Source organism: Calypte anna, chromosome 8, assembly GCF_003957555.1.
Source record: "Calypte anna isolate BGI_N300 chromosome 8, bCalAnn1_v1.p, whole genome shotgun sequence".
Taxonomy (NCBI): domain Eukaryota; kingdom Metazoa; phylum Chordata; class Aves; order Apodiformes; family Trochilidae; genus Calypte; species Calypte anna.
In genome coordinates this window covers 13,758,923-13,780,195 of record NC_044254.1, presented here as the reverse complement: position 1 = coordinate 13,780,195, position 21,273 = coordinate 13,758,923, and the positions used below count along the sequence as shown (strand labels likewise).

The following is a 21,273-nucleotide window of genomic DNA, read 5'->3' as shown; positions in this document are numbered from 1 at the left end:
AGGTTCCTGAAGCGGGTTTCTGAGAAAATGGGCGAGATCTTGAAGGAGGTTACATGCAGCTGCTGGGGGGTTGGGGGGGTGGGTTCTAGACTGGGAGGCCCAAGGGGAAAAGCTAGTTGCATGCATGCATGCAGGCATACATTTAGTCACTAACATCTTAGCATCTCCATACGTAGGTAAGGATGTAGTACAAATTTTTCAATTTGTGCAGGAAAATAGAGTTCCATTACCAGAGTAAAAAGGCTCCTGCTCCTAAAATGGCTTAATTATCTGTGTTCCAGATGCACAAACTATATTTTAGCTTGTGCCATGTTTTGGCTATCTAAATTATGCTGTTTTCCAACTCATTTTAATTGGCAGTCATTTAGAACCATACGTCAGTAATCAGTCTGCCTGTGCCACCTCCATGCTCGCCATTAACCTCCTCCTGCATGCCTAGGACAGTCAGGCATGTCTGCATAACACTTTGTCATCATTGCTTGTCTGATTTTGTAACAAATCATTTTGTTTATGTATCTTCAGCACTAGATTTTCATCCCAGTATCCATGTATGCTGCTGTAACTATACCACTGCAATCATCATTACATTCCAGTTTTTTGCATAACTGATAAGAGACCGTAATGTGTTTGTGTTGATTTGGGGAAATAATACATCTCAGCTCTAGCCTACAATGCAATCAAAGAGGAACTCCTAGAACTGTGGTCCACCTTCAGCACTTCAGTAACCTGTTGTGAGCACTGAAAACCCAGAACACCACCAGGGAGATTCTCTGCTGCAAGCTAATGACTGTTTTCAGAAGTCAACCACTTGTCATTCAAATGCTGCCTTAAACTCGAGTGCCTAAATCTGTTCTTTGCCAACACGACCACTTACAGTATCCCACAAAGGGCTTTGTGTCTCAGCTCTTTTCACAGTGCTGCAGCTGCTGAGGTAGCCACGGTAGGTGTTTTCTAGAGCTCTACTGGATACATGGTGCATCATGAATTTTATACATTGAAACGTGTATCTCTTAATTTGATTTTAGTATTAATTTTAAAAAATATTTTTATGAAAACTTTTACTTTTTCACTATGAAGTTCCAATTTTAATTACTGCAGTGCTAGTCCATTTCCAGGTGATGCTTCATTGTATGGACCAGTTGAAATTTGAGTGATACTTCGTAATGATCTATGTGCACTTTTAATTGTAAACAGTTGAAATTTGGATATGTTTATACGTGTAAATATAGTTGTCTGCAGTGCCCCTATTGCTTATGTTGTCTTGCCTCCCATTTGTGGTCCTCATAATAAATACATCATATCTGATTTATTATAGGGTGATAAGAATTAGACTAGAGATGTTGGGGGGGGGGGGAAGGGATACTTGTATCACCATAAGCTTGTCAACCCAGCCACCTGCTGTTTTGGGAAATAAAATAATACTCAAATCATCCTGATTTTTTTCTGGGGTTTGAAGCAATATTTGGATGCAGCCGTGCTGGATTCTTTTTAATTTCAGTGTTATTAGAAACTGTACTACCAGTAAAACTGAATTGGAGTGACTTGTGTAGGGGGTTATTCCTTTTGTTATGTATACCACTATTACACAGCTTGATCTCGGGTATTATGGGGTCTATTACACTCTAAAGTTTAGATTTTTGGAGCTTGTATACAGGGTTATTTATATAATAATGTGACATTACTCAATACTGACAAAACTACTTAGGTAGTTTTGGGGGTTTAGGGTTTTTTGGGGGGGTTGTTGGGTGGTTGTTTTTTGTTTGTTTTTAAACCTAGTGCTTTTTCTATTTTAAGTTAGAGAAAAGGGGGAAATGTGATCTGTGTATTTTCTGCTAAAGGGCCTGTGGTTTGCCTGGCTAACAGCTTTGCAGGTCAGTAATAACACTTCCTGGTAAAAGACTAAATGTTCTTTTCACACTACTGTTTGTTTTTCTAAGACCAGGATTTGCTTCCTTTGGAGGCAGGTTGCTTTCATGAGGGATAGTGCAACGTGTATGAGGGTTATTAAACATAGGAAAAAAGCATTTGTACTTGCACAGCTAGTTATAAATCACTTATTCTAAAATCCTGAACGTGAGCTGTCTTAAAGAATCTTACATTTTCCATAATTTTTAATCCTTTTTTGTGCACATGTTGATTTCCTAAATGTTAAATGCTTTGTTTAAAAATAGTGTTCTCTGTTGAGAATATTTTCATGGAATAAAAAAATCTTTTCATGGTCTTAAGTAACTAGCTTCCTCATTTGTCTTCTGTTCAGATTGACAGGGGAGCTTTCAGGATGAGGTCTAAACTCTTGTTACTGTGGTAGAACCTCTGCTGGAATTGTTGATGAGGGGAACAGATTACACCACGTTGTTACTGGTTTTGTTAGCCTACTCAAATACTTTCAAATGCTCTAAGTAACATCTCATTCCAGAAATAGGCTTACTGACAAGCACATGCATCTCTAAGCATAGTTCTTGCTTAAATATTTATACAGCTTTGGAAGATAATCCTGATACATCAGTTCTGTATGTGACACAGTGGAATTTGCTGCTAAAGGACTTAAAAATGGTGCATGCTGATTTCCCATAAAAAGTGCCAACTGCTTACACTTTGCCTTCATCCAAGAACAAAACCCAAAACCTTCTACTTACCAAAGTGATTCATCTCAGTAAATGAAGCAAGTTTAATATATGCATACACCCACATTTACTCATATCTGAAGGCATTTTAATTATCTGAATTGTTTGTTCTTACCCATGTCACCATTTGTTCCTGGCAGTGTAGATGTGCCAGGCTCCAGCAAAAAAACAAAGTTCTGTCTTAAAAACCTTCTAAGTTGTCCCAACATGTACACAACTGGTGTTCTCCCTTCATACTGGTATTTGAGCCTTCTGCCGTGGTCACAGAAAAAGGATCTTTCTGCAACCTGCAGTATTTCTGCAATCTGCATATTTTGCATAACTATACACTTTTATTCACAATTCTATGTACAGTTTTATATTCATTAAAGGACTATTATAAAACAAATTTTCTGCAATGTCACAATCTATACTTTTATTTACATTATTTGCTTCATTGTAATATTAAAATGCCAGTGCCCTAGGCATTAGCAAAATATTGCAACTCTGAAGAAATACAGAAAGCTGTATTTTACAGTGATAACCTACCTTTTTAAAGGGATCATTAAATGACTTGGTGACACAGTAAATAAATACTTATTTTAGAAATCAGTAGTTTTAAAACAAGTGTGCATTGTGCAGTTAAAAGTTCTTGTGAAATGCAAAAGTGGGTGCAGCATCCAATTGCCAAAAGAAAGCTAAGGTTATTTCAAGTATGTAATTTAAACACTGTTGACACAGGGTCATATACTTAATTGTTCCACCTGCTTCACTGGAGGAGGTTCCAGTTTTCGGGAAAGTGCAGTTAAAATCTGACTGAATTTCTCATATCTTTCACTTTGATTCACTTGTGCTCCTTTGCTGCCCCAGAGCAATCTCATTTGAAATTCTGTCCTGAAGATTTCGCTCATCTCTTCATCTGGCTGGAAACCTAGTAAGTAAAAAGAATCCCACAATATCACCATCAGGCAAGTTTTTTTACTTAGAAGAAAAGGCTTTTAAACTGTATTCTCTTTAGTGTGCTGGGTTCCTTTTGCACAATGATTTTAACTAGTGACAATCCTTTCCATCTGTGATATTCTGGTATCACTCAAGTGGCTGTAGGGACACTGGGTCAGGCTATCCTTTGCTCAGTTCTAATGGTCTAGACTTGTCATTATAGCCTTACCCTAAATATAGTTACTGATGCATACATGCTGCCTGCAGAAAAAGTTACATTTCTCTCCCCTCAACTTTTTCACATTTTTAAAGTCACATTTTTAACATGGTTGCTGCTTTCTGGCTGTAAGCAGTCAAGATCTTGTACTGCTGTAAAGAACCTTACTAAGATTGGCAGTTTTATTTGCAAAAACCAGGAATTACAAATTGTAATGAAGACAGGAAGTCATTCTCATTCCTCACTGCACTTCAGTTGCCAGAAGGGTCAGCACTGTAAATGTATGCTTTGTTGCTTACTGAAGAGCTGAAGTGATGAATAATTTACTGTCTGCTTTTGAAGAATATTGATGCTGTCCTCAGACCAAATTTCCTGCAGGACATTTGCTGCTGTCTCAGCTCCCATGAAAGAGAATTCCTTGCACTGGTATTAGCAGAAGCTGGGCAGAGACCTTATTCTGCAGGCACAATCCCCACACATTCTGTTAATGTGCAGCAGTTTCTCCTATTAGTGCTTCCTACCTTCCAGCATCCGCTGAGCAGTCAGGCTGTACAGTTCTGCGTTCTGTGCTACCAGACGAGCTGTGCCCAAGTGCTTGAGCATTATTTCACAGCCTTGGTCACTGCTTTCCCACAGGTCCAAGCCTTCAAAAACAACAGCTTGTCGCTCCATCAAGGTAATGAGAGGCATGAGCAGTGGCACTGTGATGTTGGTCTGTGGAGCACTTACGGTCTCTGGGATAGACGGTAAAAAAACAAATTGAACATTATAAAAGCTGAGAATTAAGGGAGGTAGAGAAACTGCAGTATTCTATTCAAAGCTACTATTTGCCATCTTTCAAATTAGCACCTTACTTCAGATTCTCCTGTCTTACCAATTTCCAGCCAACTGCTTGGGGAAGAAGGCTGAGACAAATTCTGTATTTACGACAGGAGAAGGCTCTGGTGAATTACTAGGTTATGGCATGGGTTTTAAGCACATTTAAAATCTGGGTCATTCCAGTAAACTTGTGAGACTAAAAAGTTTTCCTTCTCTATTAATTTTCTTAGAGAAATGTTCATAGTATATTTCCCCCTTGTGCCCCTTTGGAGACAAGAGATGCAAAGAATCTGATGCAGGAGCACCTGATTTGATCAGAGAAGTTACCTGACAAGCTCGTTCTTTGTATTTGAGGATTCATCCTCTGATCAAGTAGGCAAAGCAAATAAAAAAATCTACCAGAAGTATCTCTTCTCTGAGGAAGGTTTTGTTTCCTATCTTTGAGGCAAGATGATGCAGAGTGTTTCAGTTTCTGTTCCACAAGGAGGGAGTGTGAGTTTGGGCAGAACATTATAGTCTGCATGGATACAGGCACATACTGATGTTTGGCAGACCCTTTCCTTCTGTGTCACTGTCCTATACTGCATTACACAAGCTCATAGTGATTTTAACATACAATGCACAGCTATCAAGAGGGCAGCTGCCTTGCTTTCCTACAGGCAGCCAGTAGTGAGAGATTTTAAATAAAAAACCAGTGTTGCTTACACTCACCATTCCACTCATCTTGTCCTTCATGCAAAGCTTTGCTAAATGGCTTCAACTGTTTTTCGTACATAATGGCAGTCTGTGTATAATGATGTCGCAGAGAGGTCCAGGTCTGTTCTAACCTAGTGACCTGTATACAAAACAGAATCCCTGTTACTGACTCCACAGCAATTCACTGCTAGTGACAAAGTTTCTGTCATGATCATTCGAGTCTTGAAGAAATTGCAAAATAAACCATTCAGGCCATGTTTGGGAACATAAAGAGAAAGATTTTTACCTGTGGCATTTCTAGTGCTTTCATAATGGCAGAAAATGCATAAAAATCCCCCAGTGAGTCCTTCAGCTCCACAGCAACTTGGATGATCCTGTTTAATGTTGCTGCTCTGTCTTCCAGGTTACCTGTGCAGCCCAAGATATCCACAGCTATTCCTATTGCCATGGTATTGTGCCTGTAAGGTAAACAATTTATACTATTGGTTACAAATTGTTAATACATTATGCTGCATGTGTGTTCCCAGAAGACAAGTTCAAATGTTTATTTCAATAACCAGGTGTGCCCTGCAGACAGTCTTTACCAGCATCTTTTTATCAAGAGCAGTAATGCCACTATATGGAATATATAAACACTGGCTTTGAATTTTTTTTTTCACAAATTTCACTAAGATAATACTACTACACAGAATTCTTCCCAAGCAGTAAATTAATGAAAAAATACTGGAAAATTGCCCCAATTCTCTTTGTCCTCCACACTCAAATCCTGGGACCTTCCCTCTAAATTTCTTCAACTAAACAACTGAAACCTGAAGCAGAGAAGCAGAAAAGCCAGATCAAGGACAGAAGGCCTTACTTGTTCCGCCTCAACTCGTCCAGAGATTTTACAGAATGACTTGCTGATCTTTTGTTTTTGGTTTTTTTTACTTTACTAGTCACCTGTTGCAGAAGGCTGCTATCTTCAGTTTCCTCCACAAACACAGGCTCAGGTAGGTTATAGGTCCTCAGAACTTCAGTTTACCTGAGCTCTTAAAGGAGACCTGAAAGTGTTCAATAGCTCTAAGGGCTCTGATTTCAATACAATTCCCCTTTTCCTGTATTACGTGTATGTAGTTACCCCATAACCTTAAGGAATTTTTGCTATGCAAGTACAAGTTACATGCCATGGCACAAAATCATTTTTTAACACGTGAATTCAGAAAACATGCAGCAGAGCATTCTTTGAGGAAATGCAGAGTTCAGTGTAGCAATGATCTGGTATTCTGGCCATCTGCCATGGACGTAAGTAACAGAAATATTTACCTTTCAATAAGGTCGAGGCGCAGTTGATGTCCGTAAGGCAAGGTTATCAGTTCAAGACCAGAGTTCACTCCCATACTCCTCCTCATCTCTTCAGAAACATCTAATATCCTCGCCACCTGTCAAGTGCAAAAATCTATGTGTTTTGAAACTTACTTACACAAATAGCCACACAGAAGTCCTCCAGTTTAGTGCAGAGCATTGAGAGCTAATGCACAGTGTGCAACATTAGAACAGAGCAGTGTAAGAAACTTAATTTATGCACATTCAGGGCCTTACACAAAAAGACCAATAGAATATTTTTTTTCATGATTCAGCCATCAGAAAACATCTAAAAGGTATGACCAAAATGTTTTCAACTTTTGCTCCCCCCTTCCAGAAGGAGATTCATAATGGAAGTTCCAGGAAATGTGGTAGTCTCCTAGCATGATTCTTCTCAGGGTAGCACTGCTCTTTGGATTAAGAATTGTACACAGTTGCTTTGCTGTCTTCATTTCTAAAAAGGCAACTGCCCAGAATGTTTATGGATGTTTCTTACATGAATTTTTAAATTCATCCTCAGTAAAAGGGCTTTAAAGGAGGAGACTAAATGTTAAGTAGCTAATTAAGTCAGTACATGAAGGCTGATGCCCTCTACCTCTTTGCTGTTTACACATACTGTATTACCTCCTGCTTATATCACCAACACACAGATGAGCTAATTACAAGCAAGCCTGCATTAATATGATAATGTGAGATTATCTGCTGGTTTAAGGCCCTGCATGTTGACACATACACAAACCAATCTGCCTGCTGTTTTCTGAGGCACCCACCCATCAGCAGGCTTGCTTGATTACAAAAAGATGAAAGCAATCTGGGCCACACCAACAAGCCTCACTGGCACAAAATCTAGCACTGGAGAAACCTGCTTCATTTCTAGAGATGCAGGAGTGATTTGAAACCCCTCGAGACACTGCTTGCCACTCCTGTATCACAAAATGCCCTCTTGGCATGCAAGTGGCAGACACTGAGTCAATCTGGTAACTACATACTCCATTATTAGAAATATCATTATTTAAAAGGCAAACTGAGTTGCTGATGCCACAAGAAGACCCACGAACTTCAGCTTTATCACAGATCTCATTACAAAGCATTTATTCTGGACCAATTAACGTGCCAATCTCATTGTATCATGCAGTTCTTATCACTGCAGTAGTATGCAACAGGTTACCAATGAATGACAATCACTGGCTCTTAGCACTGCAAGATGGAGGTAAAACAGACTTCTCTGAGTGTCCCAGCTAGTTATTGTTCCAACTCCAAAATCCAAAACTCTGTTTCTGAAAAACACTCCAGTGACTTAATTGTACAGCCTCCCACACTTCCAGCAGGCCAGTTTCCTTGGCCTCATTCCAAAGTTTATAAGATTTAAAGTAAGGAGACTAATAATGAGGTAATAAAATACATAGAGAACACTCCTTATTACTTCTCTAAGGCATGCATATCTTGTACCTTCAAGCACCATATAATTTAACAAAATATTAGAAAACATTCTGATTACTGGTGAATTTTGAAACTAGAATGTTAGATGATGCTGTTGCTACTCTTGGAGCCATAGTAAAGAAACCACAATCTATCACTTTGGAAAAGAGCAAGCAGTTGAAGAGTTTTTCTGAGTTGCCAAATCTGCATGAAGCTTCACTTGGCAGCACCCCAACCAACACTGCTGCTGAGGGGAGCTGTGTTTGCTCTTGGCAGGAACCCAGCAGCTGGCAGGCACTCAGACACACATCCCACTGCTGCTCCCAGACCTGTGCTGAGAAATCAGTGCAGTGGCACGAGGAGGGTGCTATAGACAGATTTCTTCTGGAGAATCACCATTCCCACTTCCTTTCTTGTCTGCAATGGAACTGCCTGGTAGGTAGCCCTGTGTATTTCTTCTCAAGATGCCCTTAAAAAAAAACACCAACTAAAACCCAAAAAAGCTACTTGGTTCCTGCAGCCACTCTGTGGCCTGTACAGCACTCACCCAGCCCAGCAAGGCAGTACACATCCAGCTGCACCTGCTTTTTTACTACATCATCTTGACAACTCCTGTCTGTATTTCTGATGCAATATCTGATCTCAGGCTACATTGTGAAAAATGGCTCATTGTGTGTTTACATCCTTCTAAACACTTCCACACACTTCTTTCATAGGAGAAAAATGCAGAAGTTCTGAAGGCTATTTTCCCACACCACATATCCACAGAGACTCAGACAAAGACTAAAAGAACAGGTAAAGTTCCACTGAACTTACACCTCAACCAGCAGAATGACATCCAGGTAATGTCTGTCTGCCATTGTGCAAGCACACCAGCTCTTACCTGTCACGAGCAGTTCTTTCTACAGTGGTTTACAGTATAGATGGCTATTTCTCCAGTATAGAAAAAAGGCTGAATCACAGCTATACAGCTACTGATAGCAGATGAAAAAGATGTATGGCAAGCTATGGGTCTAAAGTCACGGATGGTGGGAGACCTTTAGTCCAAAGGGTTTGTTAACATTCTTGTTCTCCAAATGGGAAAAAACCAAAACTAAAACAACCACCTTAAAATTCCTACAAGGAAGTTGATACATTTATTACACCACTAATCTTTTCAAATCAGGACTTTAAAAAGCCTAAACTTGCACAATATAAGATAAAAAAAAAATAAAAAATTCTATCCACTATTTTTACCTTGCAGTCCATTCTAAGAATATGCTGTGCAATAATCTTTGGGTTGTTGCTAGTGAAAAGCTCCTTAATTCTTTTTAACATTGATGTTTCCAGTGGCTTGTTTTCAGGAGGAAGTAGCTTGGATTCAAAATCATTTGGTTTAAAACTAGACACAGTCTCAAACACAGGTGCACAGAAGATGCTGTCTTCTTCAGCCACCTCAGCTGCATCTTCTAAACGTTCAGCAGAGTTCACTGTAGAGTCATCTTCCAGGATCAAATAGTTTGTTTCAGAGTTCCTGAACGAGTGTGGTCCCCTCTCCTTCCGTGTCAGATGTTCCACATAGCTGTTTTTCTGACATAAGCATTGTTTTGTTACTGCAGGACCTCTGGCAGGGCTTAGTTCACAATAGTGTCCTTCTGAACTGTAGGAAGCCAAAGAAGAATCTGGGGGCTTCATCAGGAGTGCTTTGCTGGGTTTAGGAGGAGGCTTGGGACAGAGCTGACTGTCTGAACCTCTAAGAGCTTCCCCTGCTTGTGACTCGGAGGTGACTTTCTGAACAACTGTGGGGCTTAGAGAAGGTTCACTCCCTGTTCTAAATGCAGGAGAGCTTGGACAGGAGCCTGCATCTGCTTCAGGTGGCTGAGATGGATGCCTTGAACCTAGAGGGGAAAAGGATAATTTAGAAGACCAAGAAACACAATTCCTGATGTCAGGGTTCCTCTCTTCATGCTATTTCCTGAGGAAAATAATGTCATATCATGTCAAATTATTTGCTGATAAAAATGCATATGAAATTCAATGTTGAGGAATGAACTAGCCAGTGAATTTCATTCATTTGCTGATCCTCACAAAATCCCAAACACACAGAACAGCTGCACCATAATATTAACCTGTGGTAATGCTGACAATAATTCTAGTTCCTGCTGCATATATAGGTTATACTGTCAGAGCTGGACAGTCTCCATGGCTTGGAATAGGAGATTTTTTTGTAATCTGACCTAGGCTATAAAAACAGAAACTTCCAGTTGTACCACAGAAAAGATGAGTCATTTCTGAGAATGTAAAGTTTGAGATGGAAAAGCTTTGAAAACCTTCCCCAAACCAAGCCTGAACCTGCAATGAGGTACGGAAAGAATGAATTTCAGGGATACTAATCTTTTTGCTGAACAGTAGCTTATTTGAAGAGCTGGAGAAACACATCCACATACTTCAGTTCTTTTATATTTCAGTGCATTTATGCCTCATCCTGTACTCATTGCACATTCTAACCTCAGCATTCAATATAGGACTGATCCCAGTCTGTATCAGACATTCCTACTCTGCAATTCTCAGTGCATCTGCTGGTACCCACAGCAGAGTGGCCAGTTTCATCACACAGGCTTTACTGCTTGTTTCTAGCTGGCTCTCAGTTACTGCAGACAACAAAATCTGCAAATTACAGCCTGTCACCACTGATAAGCAGTATGATACCAGAACCTGCTTGGAGGACCCCAGACAAAATGAACAACAGTAATCTTCAGGACCTTTATGAATGTCTGTCCATCCATAGAAAAGAGCACATCCTTTCTATCAAAATACAGTCCAATTATATAAATAATACAATCTTTGTCCAACAAGTTCAGCCACAATTGGCACTATAGATTATAACAGCTACTGTATTCAAAGTAGCTGGCAGTCCTGGAGGTCCCATACTAGATAGGATGTGTCCATATGGGAACAGATGCATCATCTCACGCTTCCTTATGAAATATGTTAGTTTGGAAATAATTGCCTAAACCTTTGAAGAATCTTGAGGAAAAAAAAAAGCCACAATCAACAAGTGATCAAATGTTGGCATACCTTTTATCACCAGAGAAAGAAAATTACAGTGGCCATGGAAGCAGACAGCAGCAAAGGTGTTGAAAGGAGCAAAAAGCAAAAAGGATGGGTGGGGATAAAGAGATTGAGAGGGACAGAAGGACAGAACTGAGTACAAAACCCACAGTAGTGCTTTTCTCTTGGTGAGGAACATTACCACATCTGCAATGCTTTCCCCTGTGAGAAATGCAATTACCAGGATTTCAATGAAACATGCTTCTACTTAATAGACTTCTGTCAGAAGTTCTTGTAAAGGACAAGTGAGGAAAGTTAATTCTGTCAAAAAGAATATTAATGCCAACTGTAGCTGTCATTGTTTTGGTGTGGAAGCCTGCTGAGTTGTGTCTTAAAGTACACAACTAGCTGGTGCATTGTAAATAAAAAACCTGTTCCAATGACTATAAGAGCAAGCAGTATGCTAACACAGACACAGTGGCCAATAAATATGTATGTATGTATGTACAGTATTGAGAATACTCAGTGGTCTCACCTAGGCATACACAGATTCTAAATGTGAAACATTTCATTAAAAACCATACCTGTTAGCAGGTAGCTCTCTGACTGGTGAGGCTTTAGAGGGAATCTTTTCTCCAGGACTAGATCCAAGCTAGCTGGCTGGCTACCACTTTTTTCTTTGTTTCTAGGGTAAATAAAAATACAAACAAAACCACATCAATATATCTAACAACACTCTTAACATAACTAATTGCCAGAATATCTCATAACTCGAGAAAGAATCATTAACATTCCACTTGGGCAGCTTGTAATAATAAAGGGTACTTCATGTTTTTGCGGTAGCAATGAAATGGGCTTCAATATGTGTGACCCTGCAGCATTTGGAAGGGTGGTTTTTCTCAAGGCTGAGACTTTTTTAAGAAAAATATGACTTGGACACTGAAATTGGGATTGATTATCTTACACTTGGTATTTCTATTGCAGAAGTCAAACAGGGAAAGAAAGACTTCTCTGAAGCAGCAGCAAGATTTTATTTTAATCCTTTTTTCTTATACTAATTAAGATTTGCTAAGTCACAGAAGAACAAGTTGAACTGCTGTTGTGCTTCCAGGGTCGACATATATGCTCTCGCTCTGTGTATTTCAAATTAATTATCCCTTCCCTCTTCCCTGATGTGCATCAACCTGAAAATGGAGAACCACAGCCAAAGCCATCACCCCCTTTAAGCAACTAGTCCCTTTGGAAGTGCAGGTGTGCATCCTGTTCTTCCAAAGATATTTTCAGAATCTGATTATTGTGTTTATTTACTGGTCTGCTAGAATTACTTTCTTTTGCTAGGCTAATCAATTAGCATTCAGGAAGCATTATTCTGTCAGTATTGCAATGCAAATATCAGGAGCAAGAGCTTCCCCATAAACGTGGGGCATGCCCTGGGCCACATGATGAGTATGCAGCCTTGCCACTTAACATCACAGCTTCATCCATCCTCACTTATTTCACCGCCTTAATGTAGTTTTTTTCTAAATTTTCGAAAGGTCAAATTGCATAGACACAGAGTAGGTAGCATCTTCTTAACAACACCAGGAAGTTGAAAAAGGCCCTAAAAAATCCCTTGCTAAAACCCAGCAAACCCTCATACCTACTGTTCCATCTAAATCAAAGTGAAAATTCATATCACCTACAGAAGGAGCTGACAGAGTTAATTAATTTTTCTCAATAAGGACAGTAAAGCTAAAGTACCTCAAAAGATTTCCTCTGGGTATGCTCTGCTCCGGGGACTGCATGCTGGATATACCAAGACTCAGCCTTTTTGCAGTTTCTGTTCTTCCTTCAGGGACACTTGTCTCTTTTTGCCAGACTGGAGTTACACCATACTTCTCTTCTAGACACCTGAGAGGCACAGTCCTGTTGATAGGCTGAAAAATAATTGCTCCACTCTGCTTTGATATTGGTGTACGATTCCCAACATAATACCTAACTAAGCCAGGAATACTGTCAAAACTTTCAAATTCCAATTGATACTGTACACGGCAGTAGGCTTCATTGAGTCTTAGAATTGTTCTGATGATTTTAAAATGCTGAGATGTATTTTTCCATTGACATGTAAGAACAAAGTTCCCAGGACTGGAGAGAGAATCTCTAATCAGAAAATCTCCATCTCTCTTAATTAGGTCTTCTGCCACCTTTGAGGAAAAAGAATTATAAAAAAACCACATCATACTTTCAGAATTAGAAAACAAGTAGTCAAACAACACATCTCAACAAAATATTTTTTAAACACAGGATCTAATATGGCTGCTCTGGAAGGAGAGATAAAGCCTGAAACAAAGCAAAGCATGAAGCGTGGGAGAAGATGATGTCTCCAATTCTAAAATTTAGAGCTTCCTCCACAGCAGATATCTAGACGGGCTTCTTGGAGACTGCCCAGGCAGCCAGAAGCATGACTGACTTTTGCACATATGTATTTCTTACAGTTTGCTAACAGAAAACAAGAGGTGAAGGAAAAGCAATGACTCAGGATTTTAAAGTATGAGATATCCAAATAGACAGTCACACTAAAGCAGCCATTACTACAGGACTCCAGAGGTTATCCTTTAATTATTACATAATATTACATTGTATTAAAAATTACTACAGAAGTGACAGAAGCTTCCATCTTTTATTCTTTGTCAATACTGCATAGGAAGAATCAGAAAAAAATCCCTTTTTTCTGCGTTAGTGCTTTCATGTGATAAACCAAGCTGCTAAACTATGAACCTTAAGTGTACGTAAGCGGCTGCTGTGCCTGCCCGCCTGGCTCAGAGGCAGAGGCAGCCACAGCTCCGCCGAACTCCGGGTACGCGCAGGGGGAGCCCGCAGGGGGAGCTCCAGGTGCTCTGGAACAAAAGCTGCGGTCCAAAGACAGCTTTAACGTGGTTTTAACGACAATTGCCGCTTTTGTTGTGTTGTTGGTTTTGGTTTTTGTTTTTGGCTGGTTTTTTGTTTGTTTTTTTGTTTGTTTGGTTGGTTGGTTGGTTTTTGGTTTGTTTTTTTGTTGTGTTTTTTTTTGTGGTTTTTGCTGGTTTGGGTTTTGTTTTGTTTTTGTTGTTGTTGTTTTATATTTGTTTTTTAAAGTTTATTTTATTTTGCCTCCCCAAAACTCCAAATGCAAGAAAGAAAATAAACACCAACATTTTAACTTTGGTTAAGAATACTAAACCACATTAATACCAGTATGTTTGAAAACTATGTGGGGACAGTAGACATATAAAAAGCTTAAATTCCATCTCTGCCTTTATTTGGTGCAACACAAATCCTGAAGTATCTGTATTTTCCACCAGTGTGTGGTGTGCTTCCTCAGTGTCTGAATGCTTCCTCAGCCTCATTTTATGCCAAGCTGTGATAAATACCAAAGCTTTCACTCAAATGAGCATTATATATAAACAATTCTGCTTTCTATAAAAGCTCAAAGCACATTTGGCAATGCAAAGACCACGTACCTGCCGAGGAATACGTCCGTGGTACCACGCATGGCTACGTAAGTCTTCACTACTTAGCTGCAGTTCTTCTTCCAGCTCCTTCTTCAGCTTTTCTGGGCTGTTGTCCATAACTTGCCTCTCCCGAGAAAACTGCAATAAAAGATTAAAAGCTTTGACTGTGCCAAGTTTAGTGATTAACATTTTACCTGGGTTATAACTTCCATCACATGATCTGCAGGAGCCACTGGAATGCAGGTACAGCTTTCAGCAGGCTGGCTTGGCTTGGCTCTCTGCATTGTACTGCCCTGCATTCAGTGAGATAACATGATTGTTGTGCACTGCACAGGACAGAGCAGAGTGTTCTGTCTGTACACCAAGCTAATATTGACACACCCACAAAGCCACTTCTCTTACTTCCTCTTCCCAACAAGAATTCTAACTAATTATATATATATATATAAAAGGACCTGTACTCAAATGTCCTTCTCCAATATTTTTCCTCCTGTTTGAAAATCCATTTTAAATTCAGATTCTTTATCCCTCCCCATCCCCTTTGAACCCATCCAATTAAGAACACTCTAAATGCATTAAGAGAGGCTAACCTGGACATACATAGTTTCACTAAAAAAACCCAAACCTTTGCAAACGTAGATTTTCAACAGCTTTAATTGGCTTACTTTAATGGTCATTAAATCTTCATGTCCATGATATTCCCTTCTTAAGGGAAAGAAAGCTCTTTTTGCCCCTCAGCAGAAAAAAATCACTAGATCTGCTTGGAGGTATCTCCATCACCACTATACAACTACTGTAAGATTTTCTGGAAAATTTCAATCTTCATCTCTTCTTCCATGCTGACCACTCTGGCTCCCAGCCAGCCTTTCATGTGGATGCAGTGCTGCTCACAAGGTAAGGTGCAGCATCTTCTTTAGGGACTGCTCATACTCTTTTTCATAAGCACTCAGGGGAGGGAAGTTCTTCTGACCTCTCCGCATTCTCCAAGAGCTGGGGATTCCAGCCTATCTTTATGGTTGCTGAGGAGGTTCAACAACCTAGAGAAACCTGACTGAAATAGGTTCAGGGAACACGTTCTACATTGAGCAAAGAATCAGAGCATACCCTCTTTTAAAAGAAAGTACATTTTAAAAAAAGAGAGAGAGGGGGGCCTCCAGCTGGAGAGCAGGCTAAAATACGACATTTTCCACCCTAGTGCATTATGGATTTTCCTTAGCTCTGGATATGAGCCAAAGCTCACAGGTTCTCTTCACTGACACAAATATAAATATGCAACACATGCATTATTTAAAAAAGAAATCTGAATGTTCTCCCATCAATCCTATTCCTTCCGAGAACACTGCTCTGTGTAGCATTTTCTGCTTCATGTTGGATGCTTGCAGCACCTGGTGGTGGGAGCAGGTGGCATATATTTAGCACTTCTTTCAGCAACCCTCCCTGCAATTTCAGTGTGAATTACAACAGATTACTAGACAGCAGATTTTTGGTGAATAATACCAGAAGAAGCATGCTTCTGCTAAGACTATTTAAACATGCAGGGAGTCCAGATCAATTCTGAGATAAATCTGGCTCTTCTTTCTGCTTTTCTGAGAGAAAACTAAGGTTTCACTTAGACAAACACAAATGAGCACAGTAGCTTATACAGGAATGCAACAAATAAAAACAAGCTGGTAAATAATAACTTTCACTTCAGTTCTGCTTCTGTGAACCAAAACAGGGTGGTATTAATAAATACAACATCCACAACCATTTTCAATAAGGAGTAATTCCATTGTGATTTTTTACTGTCACAGTCTTTCACCAACTCCTCACAACTTTATGAGAAGCTTGTACTGCTGAATACACCATGCCACAGGAGATGACCTTCACTGCAAGGACTCTTTCATAAAACACTGTATAATGTGAAGAGATCAAGTTACTGGGTGTAGAAAAAGTCACAGCAGAGGCATGGTGGGGGCTCAAGCCCCAGAGTATCAAAACACAGCCAAAGAGGGCCAAAAATCCCTCCTCCACTCAAAACTTACGTGACCTGTCAGACTAACACAGATAACGGACCAGGGGCACCTGTCTGCCACCTTTATTTCCAAACTCAAATGGCTGAGTACCAATTTAGAGTTAACTGGCATTGATTCTAGAATTAAAAGTTAACCATTTCACTGTCCCTTTTTACAGAATTATAGCAAGTATTACATCATTTACTTAAGCTGAAGGTTGAGTGAAGAGCTCACAAACTGAGAGTGGATTTTTCTAAAGTAGCTTTCCTCAGACTGAAGGAGCTGGAAAACTTTCCAAGTATCCCATCTATTCTAAACAACAGCATTCAGCTGTAATGATACTCAAATCTTCATAGCTGTGCATTTTGGCAACCTGAAAGGAACTGTATTTCAGCTTCTGAAAGATGCTTTTGGCTAAATAGAGATTTTAAAAAACCCAGAACTTCTGTGTGAATTGTTACCATCATTCCAATAGCATCCTGCTGTATCTCAGTGGTAGGCAAAGCTACTATAAACAGAAGAGACCATAGCATACAAATGCAATAACTGATTTTGCCTAGGAAAGCGAGGTTCTTAGCCAACAAAAAGAGCTACAGATTTTTGTGAACAGACTCATTTCCACTGTACTGTACAATTATTTTTTAAAATAGGCTGATCAAGTTACAGATACAAATGAATTACAAATACAGCAAAGAAACCTTGAATTTCTTCTGGTGGTAAAGTGGATTTTTCATTACTTGAATGAATGTAATGAGACAGACATTGCACTTAAATTACATCTAGCAACATAACAAGAAAAATATTTAAGGAATCCAAACCAACTAGATTGTTAACATTCATGATTACTGGTTTGTTAAAAATTCTCTCCACTGTGGTCTACCATACTAAGCATACTCTGATTGCCAGAGGTTGGGCATCTCCTGAGCTGAAGCAAACATGCTTAAATAACCTCTATGCAACTCTGAACTCCAGTGAAAGAACTCTGTGGCTAGCACAAATCTCAAAATATACAGGGGGTAAACTGCCTAGGTAAGCAAGTTCAGTAATAGCTTGTCTTCCTGGACAGTTTTTTTCTGGCTGAGACTGATTTCTTACACAACCTACATCCATTAAAGGAGAAGTGTGATTGATGAACCACCTATAATTGTTCTAGACCATACCTTTCTATTCTAAACATTATCCAAGGCTTCTGGTCTCTGCATACCCTGAGATTCCCATCATGCAAGTAAGGGCTCAGAAATCACTCCAGGAAAAGCTTACACATGCTTGTTAGTCTGTAAATAAGGAAGTGCGTAAGCTTAGGACAACAAAATTACCTATGACAAAGGACTTTCTTTTAAAAGACAAGGTGATCTGTTCCACACAACATGACACAGATGCTTCAGCCTTTTCACCCAAGAGCAAGCAAAAGCTGTTGGACAATAATGGTACACTGTAAATTTGCACTAACATCATAGTGACAAGTCTTCATGTAGTAGTACATCCTCAATTTATGCCTTTGTCAAAGACATCTGCTTGGTTCCTACCCAATGACAGAAAAAAATCTGAATTTACATTTACAGTTTGTTATGTGGGTAGTAAAAAGAAATCTTAAAAATTTATCTGGGACAAAAATTGAACACATTTCAGTATATTCTGCAACAAAACATGGCTGAAGTGACACAGGGAAGCTTCCAGTTTAAATTCTTTACAACTTCATAGTACCAACCCTGACAGAGATCCCTGGAATATAAAAGCAGCTCAAGGTAGCAGAACTCTGTTCAAATACAGACGCTTTTCCTGACCTAGGAAGAACTCACCCTAGGTATGTTCTTTCCAGAAAATGTTTGTTCAAATTTTAAGTCACATTGTTTCCAGCCCTGGTGCTGCTTTAAGATATTCCTGCCATGCTGAGTTTTTGTGAACAGGTCTTTAAAAGAAAAATACAAAACTGCTTAGTAATACAGTATTAACAACCACCAGCAAAGGCCCTCAGTCCTACCTACATACCCAATGACAAACATAGAGACCCAAGAGTTTAGAAGGGTGGGTGGGGAAAATTCTTGTCAGTACAGTTACTTCAGCATTTTTAATAAATGCTATGCAATTTTATTATATTCACAAAGGATTTTTACTCCAGGGCCATTAAACTACAAGCAGACTGTACTTTCAGATGTAACAAGTTACCTTTGATGTTACATATTATTTTACATTTTTTCAGGCAAAGATTAATCTAGCATACCAAAAACTGGAAAATACCAAAATTTACAGAAGTAAACCATCAAAATATTATCTTTGAGTAATTATAAAGAGAACTTGACCTAATACAATATTCTGTACATATGAAACTTGTGAACACATTTTAATAGGAATTTCTCACACTAATCTGTTGCTTGTGCATGCAAGAGGGCACTTTCATTTCAGGGTTTGGCACTCTCCAAAGGAAATTCACTCTATCAAGCTCTTATATGTCAACCATTCTAGATGAATTTATTACATTAGATTATAATAATTTTTAATTCTGCTGAATAATCTGCTGTATGAGTTTGGTGGTCAACAAAATGGAAGTCCCACATTTATTTCTGTTGCCTACTGGTAGTCATTTCATCTCTATGCCATCTGTATCCTGGGCTGCACCAAAAGAAGAGCAGCCAACAGGCCAAGGGAGCTGATTCTCCCATTCTTTTCCACTCTCCTGAGACCCTACCTGGAGTCCATTTCTGGAGCCCTCGGCACAAGAGGGGCATGAACTTGTAGGAGCAAGACCAGAGGAGAGCCACAAAGAGGATCAGAGGGCTGAAGCACCTTTCCTACCAAGAAAGGCTATGACAGCTTGGATTGTTCAACCTGGAGGAGAGAAGGCTCCAGGGAGACCTTACAGTGGGGTCTTCCAGTACCTGAAGGGAGCCGACAAGAAAGTTGGGGAGGGTCTTTTTACAAGGGCACGTAGTGACAGGATCAGGAGGGTAACGGCTTCAAACTGAATTAGGGAAGATTTAGATGTTAGTTAGAAAGAACTTCTTTACTGTGAGGGTGATGAGACACTGGAACAGGTTGGCCAGAGAAGCTGCAAATGCCCCCCCTTCCTGGAATTGTTTAAGGCCAGGATGAACAGGGCTTTGAGCAACCTGATCTAGTGCCCATGGCAGGGGGATAGGACTCGAGATGGTCCCTTTCAACCCAAAACATTCTATGATTGAACTACAGTGACGTACATGTACCAATGGAATACCAAAAGAGCTGAAAGGAGAATCACACAGGTTTCTACATATATACCCAAAATTGCATCTTATGTGTTCTAATGTGCTATTAATTTCTCTCTCAAGTGATAAAGAGGGTTTTGTGGGGTTTTTTTGTGTATATTTGACTTTTTAAAGTAGCTTGAATTATGAGAGAAAAAAAATTTTAGTTTTTAGACACAGTTTGGAAATGGCCCAAAATCTGTCATGCTAGATCATCTCCTTCATGTTCTGATAATGAGAAATTTCATATCATCTGCCTTTGTATCCTGCTGGCAAAGTACTATTCACTTAAAGCACAGCCAAGGCCTGTTTCAGGTACATGACTGAAGACCACATTTCTATCCAATTTCAATTTATTTCCTGGTGCTTTACACAACTCTGCCAACTGATACTTAAATTAGCCCAAAAGGCAGCCTTGGAACTACCTGATTTCCTGTTGCCTGGGAGGTTTCAAGAAAAAGAGATAAATATTGGTGATAAATGAGAACAACTCCGTGAAAACTGAATTGTGATCTGAGGAAATAAGTTAATCTAGTACCTTTCCTAAACTTTTAATAAATGCACAGTATCTTTCTAGACCAGATCTATTCCAGCTTTCTTCCAAATCCATCTTTTCTCCAGCAGTGGAGACCTGCTATATTTGCTTACATGCACCATGAACTCTAAACTACAACGTTTTGACCTTGTCAAATCACAAGGTCTTACAGAATCTACAAATAGATGAGGAGAGATGGGAGATATTTCATGATTCAGCAAAAACTTAATTTTTATGAGATAGCTTACAGCCAAGTGGATAATTTAAGAGAAAGACCAATAAACAGAAAATGTGAAGGGAATGCTGGGGCAAGGACAGGAAATACCAAGAGGGAAGACGAAGTATAACCAAAAAGAAGGGAGGGGACATACAGACACTAAAGCATATAAAAAAGTGAAAAATTAATTACATTCTTCTGTTTCCAAGCCACTAGAGAACAATCAGATTGTTCATGCAGAAAATAAACATTTTATTGTCAAAGTTTCAATTCTGGATGAAGATACACTTCACTGGCTGCAGAGATCCCTAAGCCTCTAACCCTGTGCTCCTGTGGTCTTGATCAGACAGCCTGTCTGGCACTGTAAGTACAAGCATTTTAAAATACAGAGTTACATCTATTTATAATGTGGTTTAATTTCATTTATAGTGAGTACAATGTATTTAATTTCTCTTACAACTTTACTAATTGGCCACCAAAACCAGCAGATTTGAAATAAGCATTTAAAAATATACCCCTGAGGAACCAAACTCTCCACCTTTGAAAGCATTCTTGTTGGTCCTTATTTTCTCCTGTACTAAAACGTAGTATCACCGGCCAAGAACTTACAAGGTGAGAATGCATAGACAGTTATTTTTTAAGAGCTTTTCCAAGAAAGAATTAATGGGGAAAAGGGAGTTTCTAAATTCAAGGAACCATTTTCTGATTAACTTGAAAATTTTTGACTACAACAGTAGCTTTGCAACTGCAGCAGTTTTCTGTAATCTTCCAG

At 39.3% G+C, this 21,273-nt stretch overlaps 2 protein-coding genes across 7 annotated transcripts in view; one reads left to right on the top strand and one right to left on the bottom strand.

Annotated features, from left to right (window-relative positions):
- Positions 1–2,215, top strand: part of FNBP1L (formin binding protein 1 like) — a 54,087-nt gene extending 51,872 nt beyond the window's left edge. The window contains exon 15 of one of the 2 annotated variants that reach the window (XM_030455051.1): positions 523–2,215. In XM_030455051.1, the coding sequence (XP_030310911.1) occupies positions 523–605 (83 nt within the window). In that variant the 3' untranslated portion in view covers positions 606–2,215. Of the gene's footprint in view, positions 1–2 lie in introns of both variants that reach the window. The other variant, XM_030455052.1, reaches the window with a different exon arrangement.
- A 728-nt stretch (positions 2,216–2,943) lies between these two features.
- Positions 2,944–21,273, bottom strand: part of BCAR3 (BCAR3 adaptor protein, NSP family member) — a 72,047-nt gene continuing 53,717 nt past the window's right edge. For all 5 annotated transcript variants that reach the window (XM_030455536.1, XM_030455539.1, XM_030455540.1 and 2 more), the window contains exons 4-12: positions 14,544–14,672; positions 12,805–13,247; positions 11,649–11,749; positions 9,271–9,911; positions 6,577–6,692; positions 5,561–5,732; positions 5,290–5,413; positions 4,281–4,493; positions 2,944–3,534 (exon numbers count right to left, since the gene is read on the bottom strand). In XM_030455536.1, coding sequence (XP_030311396.1) covers positions 3,347–3,534; positions 4,281–4,493; positions 5,290–5,413; positions 5,561–5,732; positions 6,577–6,692; positions 9,271–9,911; positions 11,649–11,749; positions 12,805–13,247; positions 14,544–14,672 — 2,127 coding nt within the window. In that variant the 3' untranslated portion in view covers positions 2,944–3,346. The remainder of the gene's footprint in view (positions 3,535–4,280; positions 4,494–5,289; positions 5,414–5,560; positions 5,733–6,576; positions 6,693–9,270; positions 9,912–11,648; positions 11,750–12,804; positions 13,248–14,543; positions 14,673–21,273) is intronic.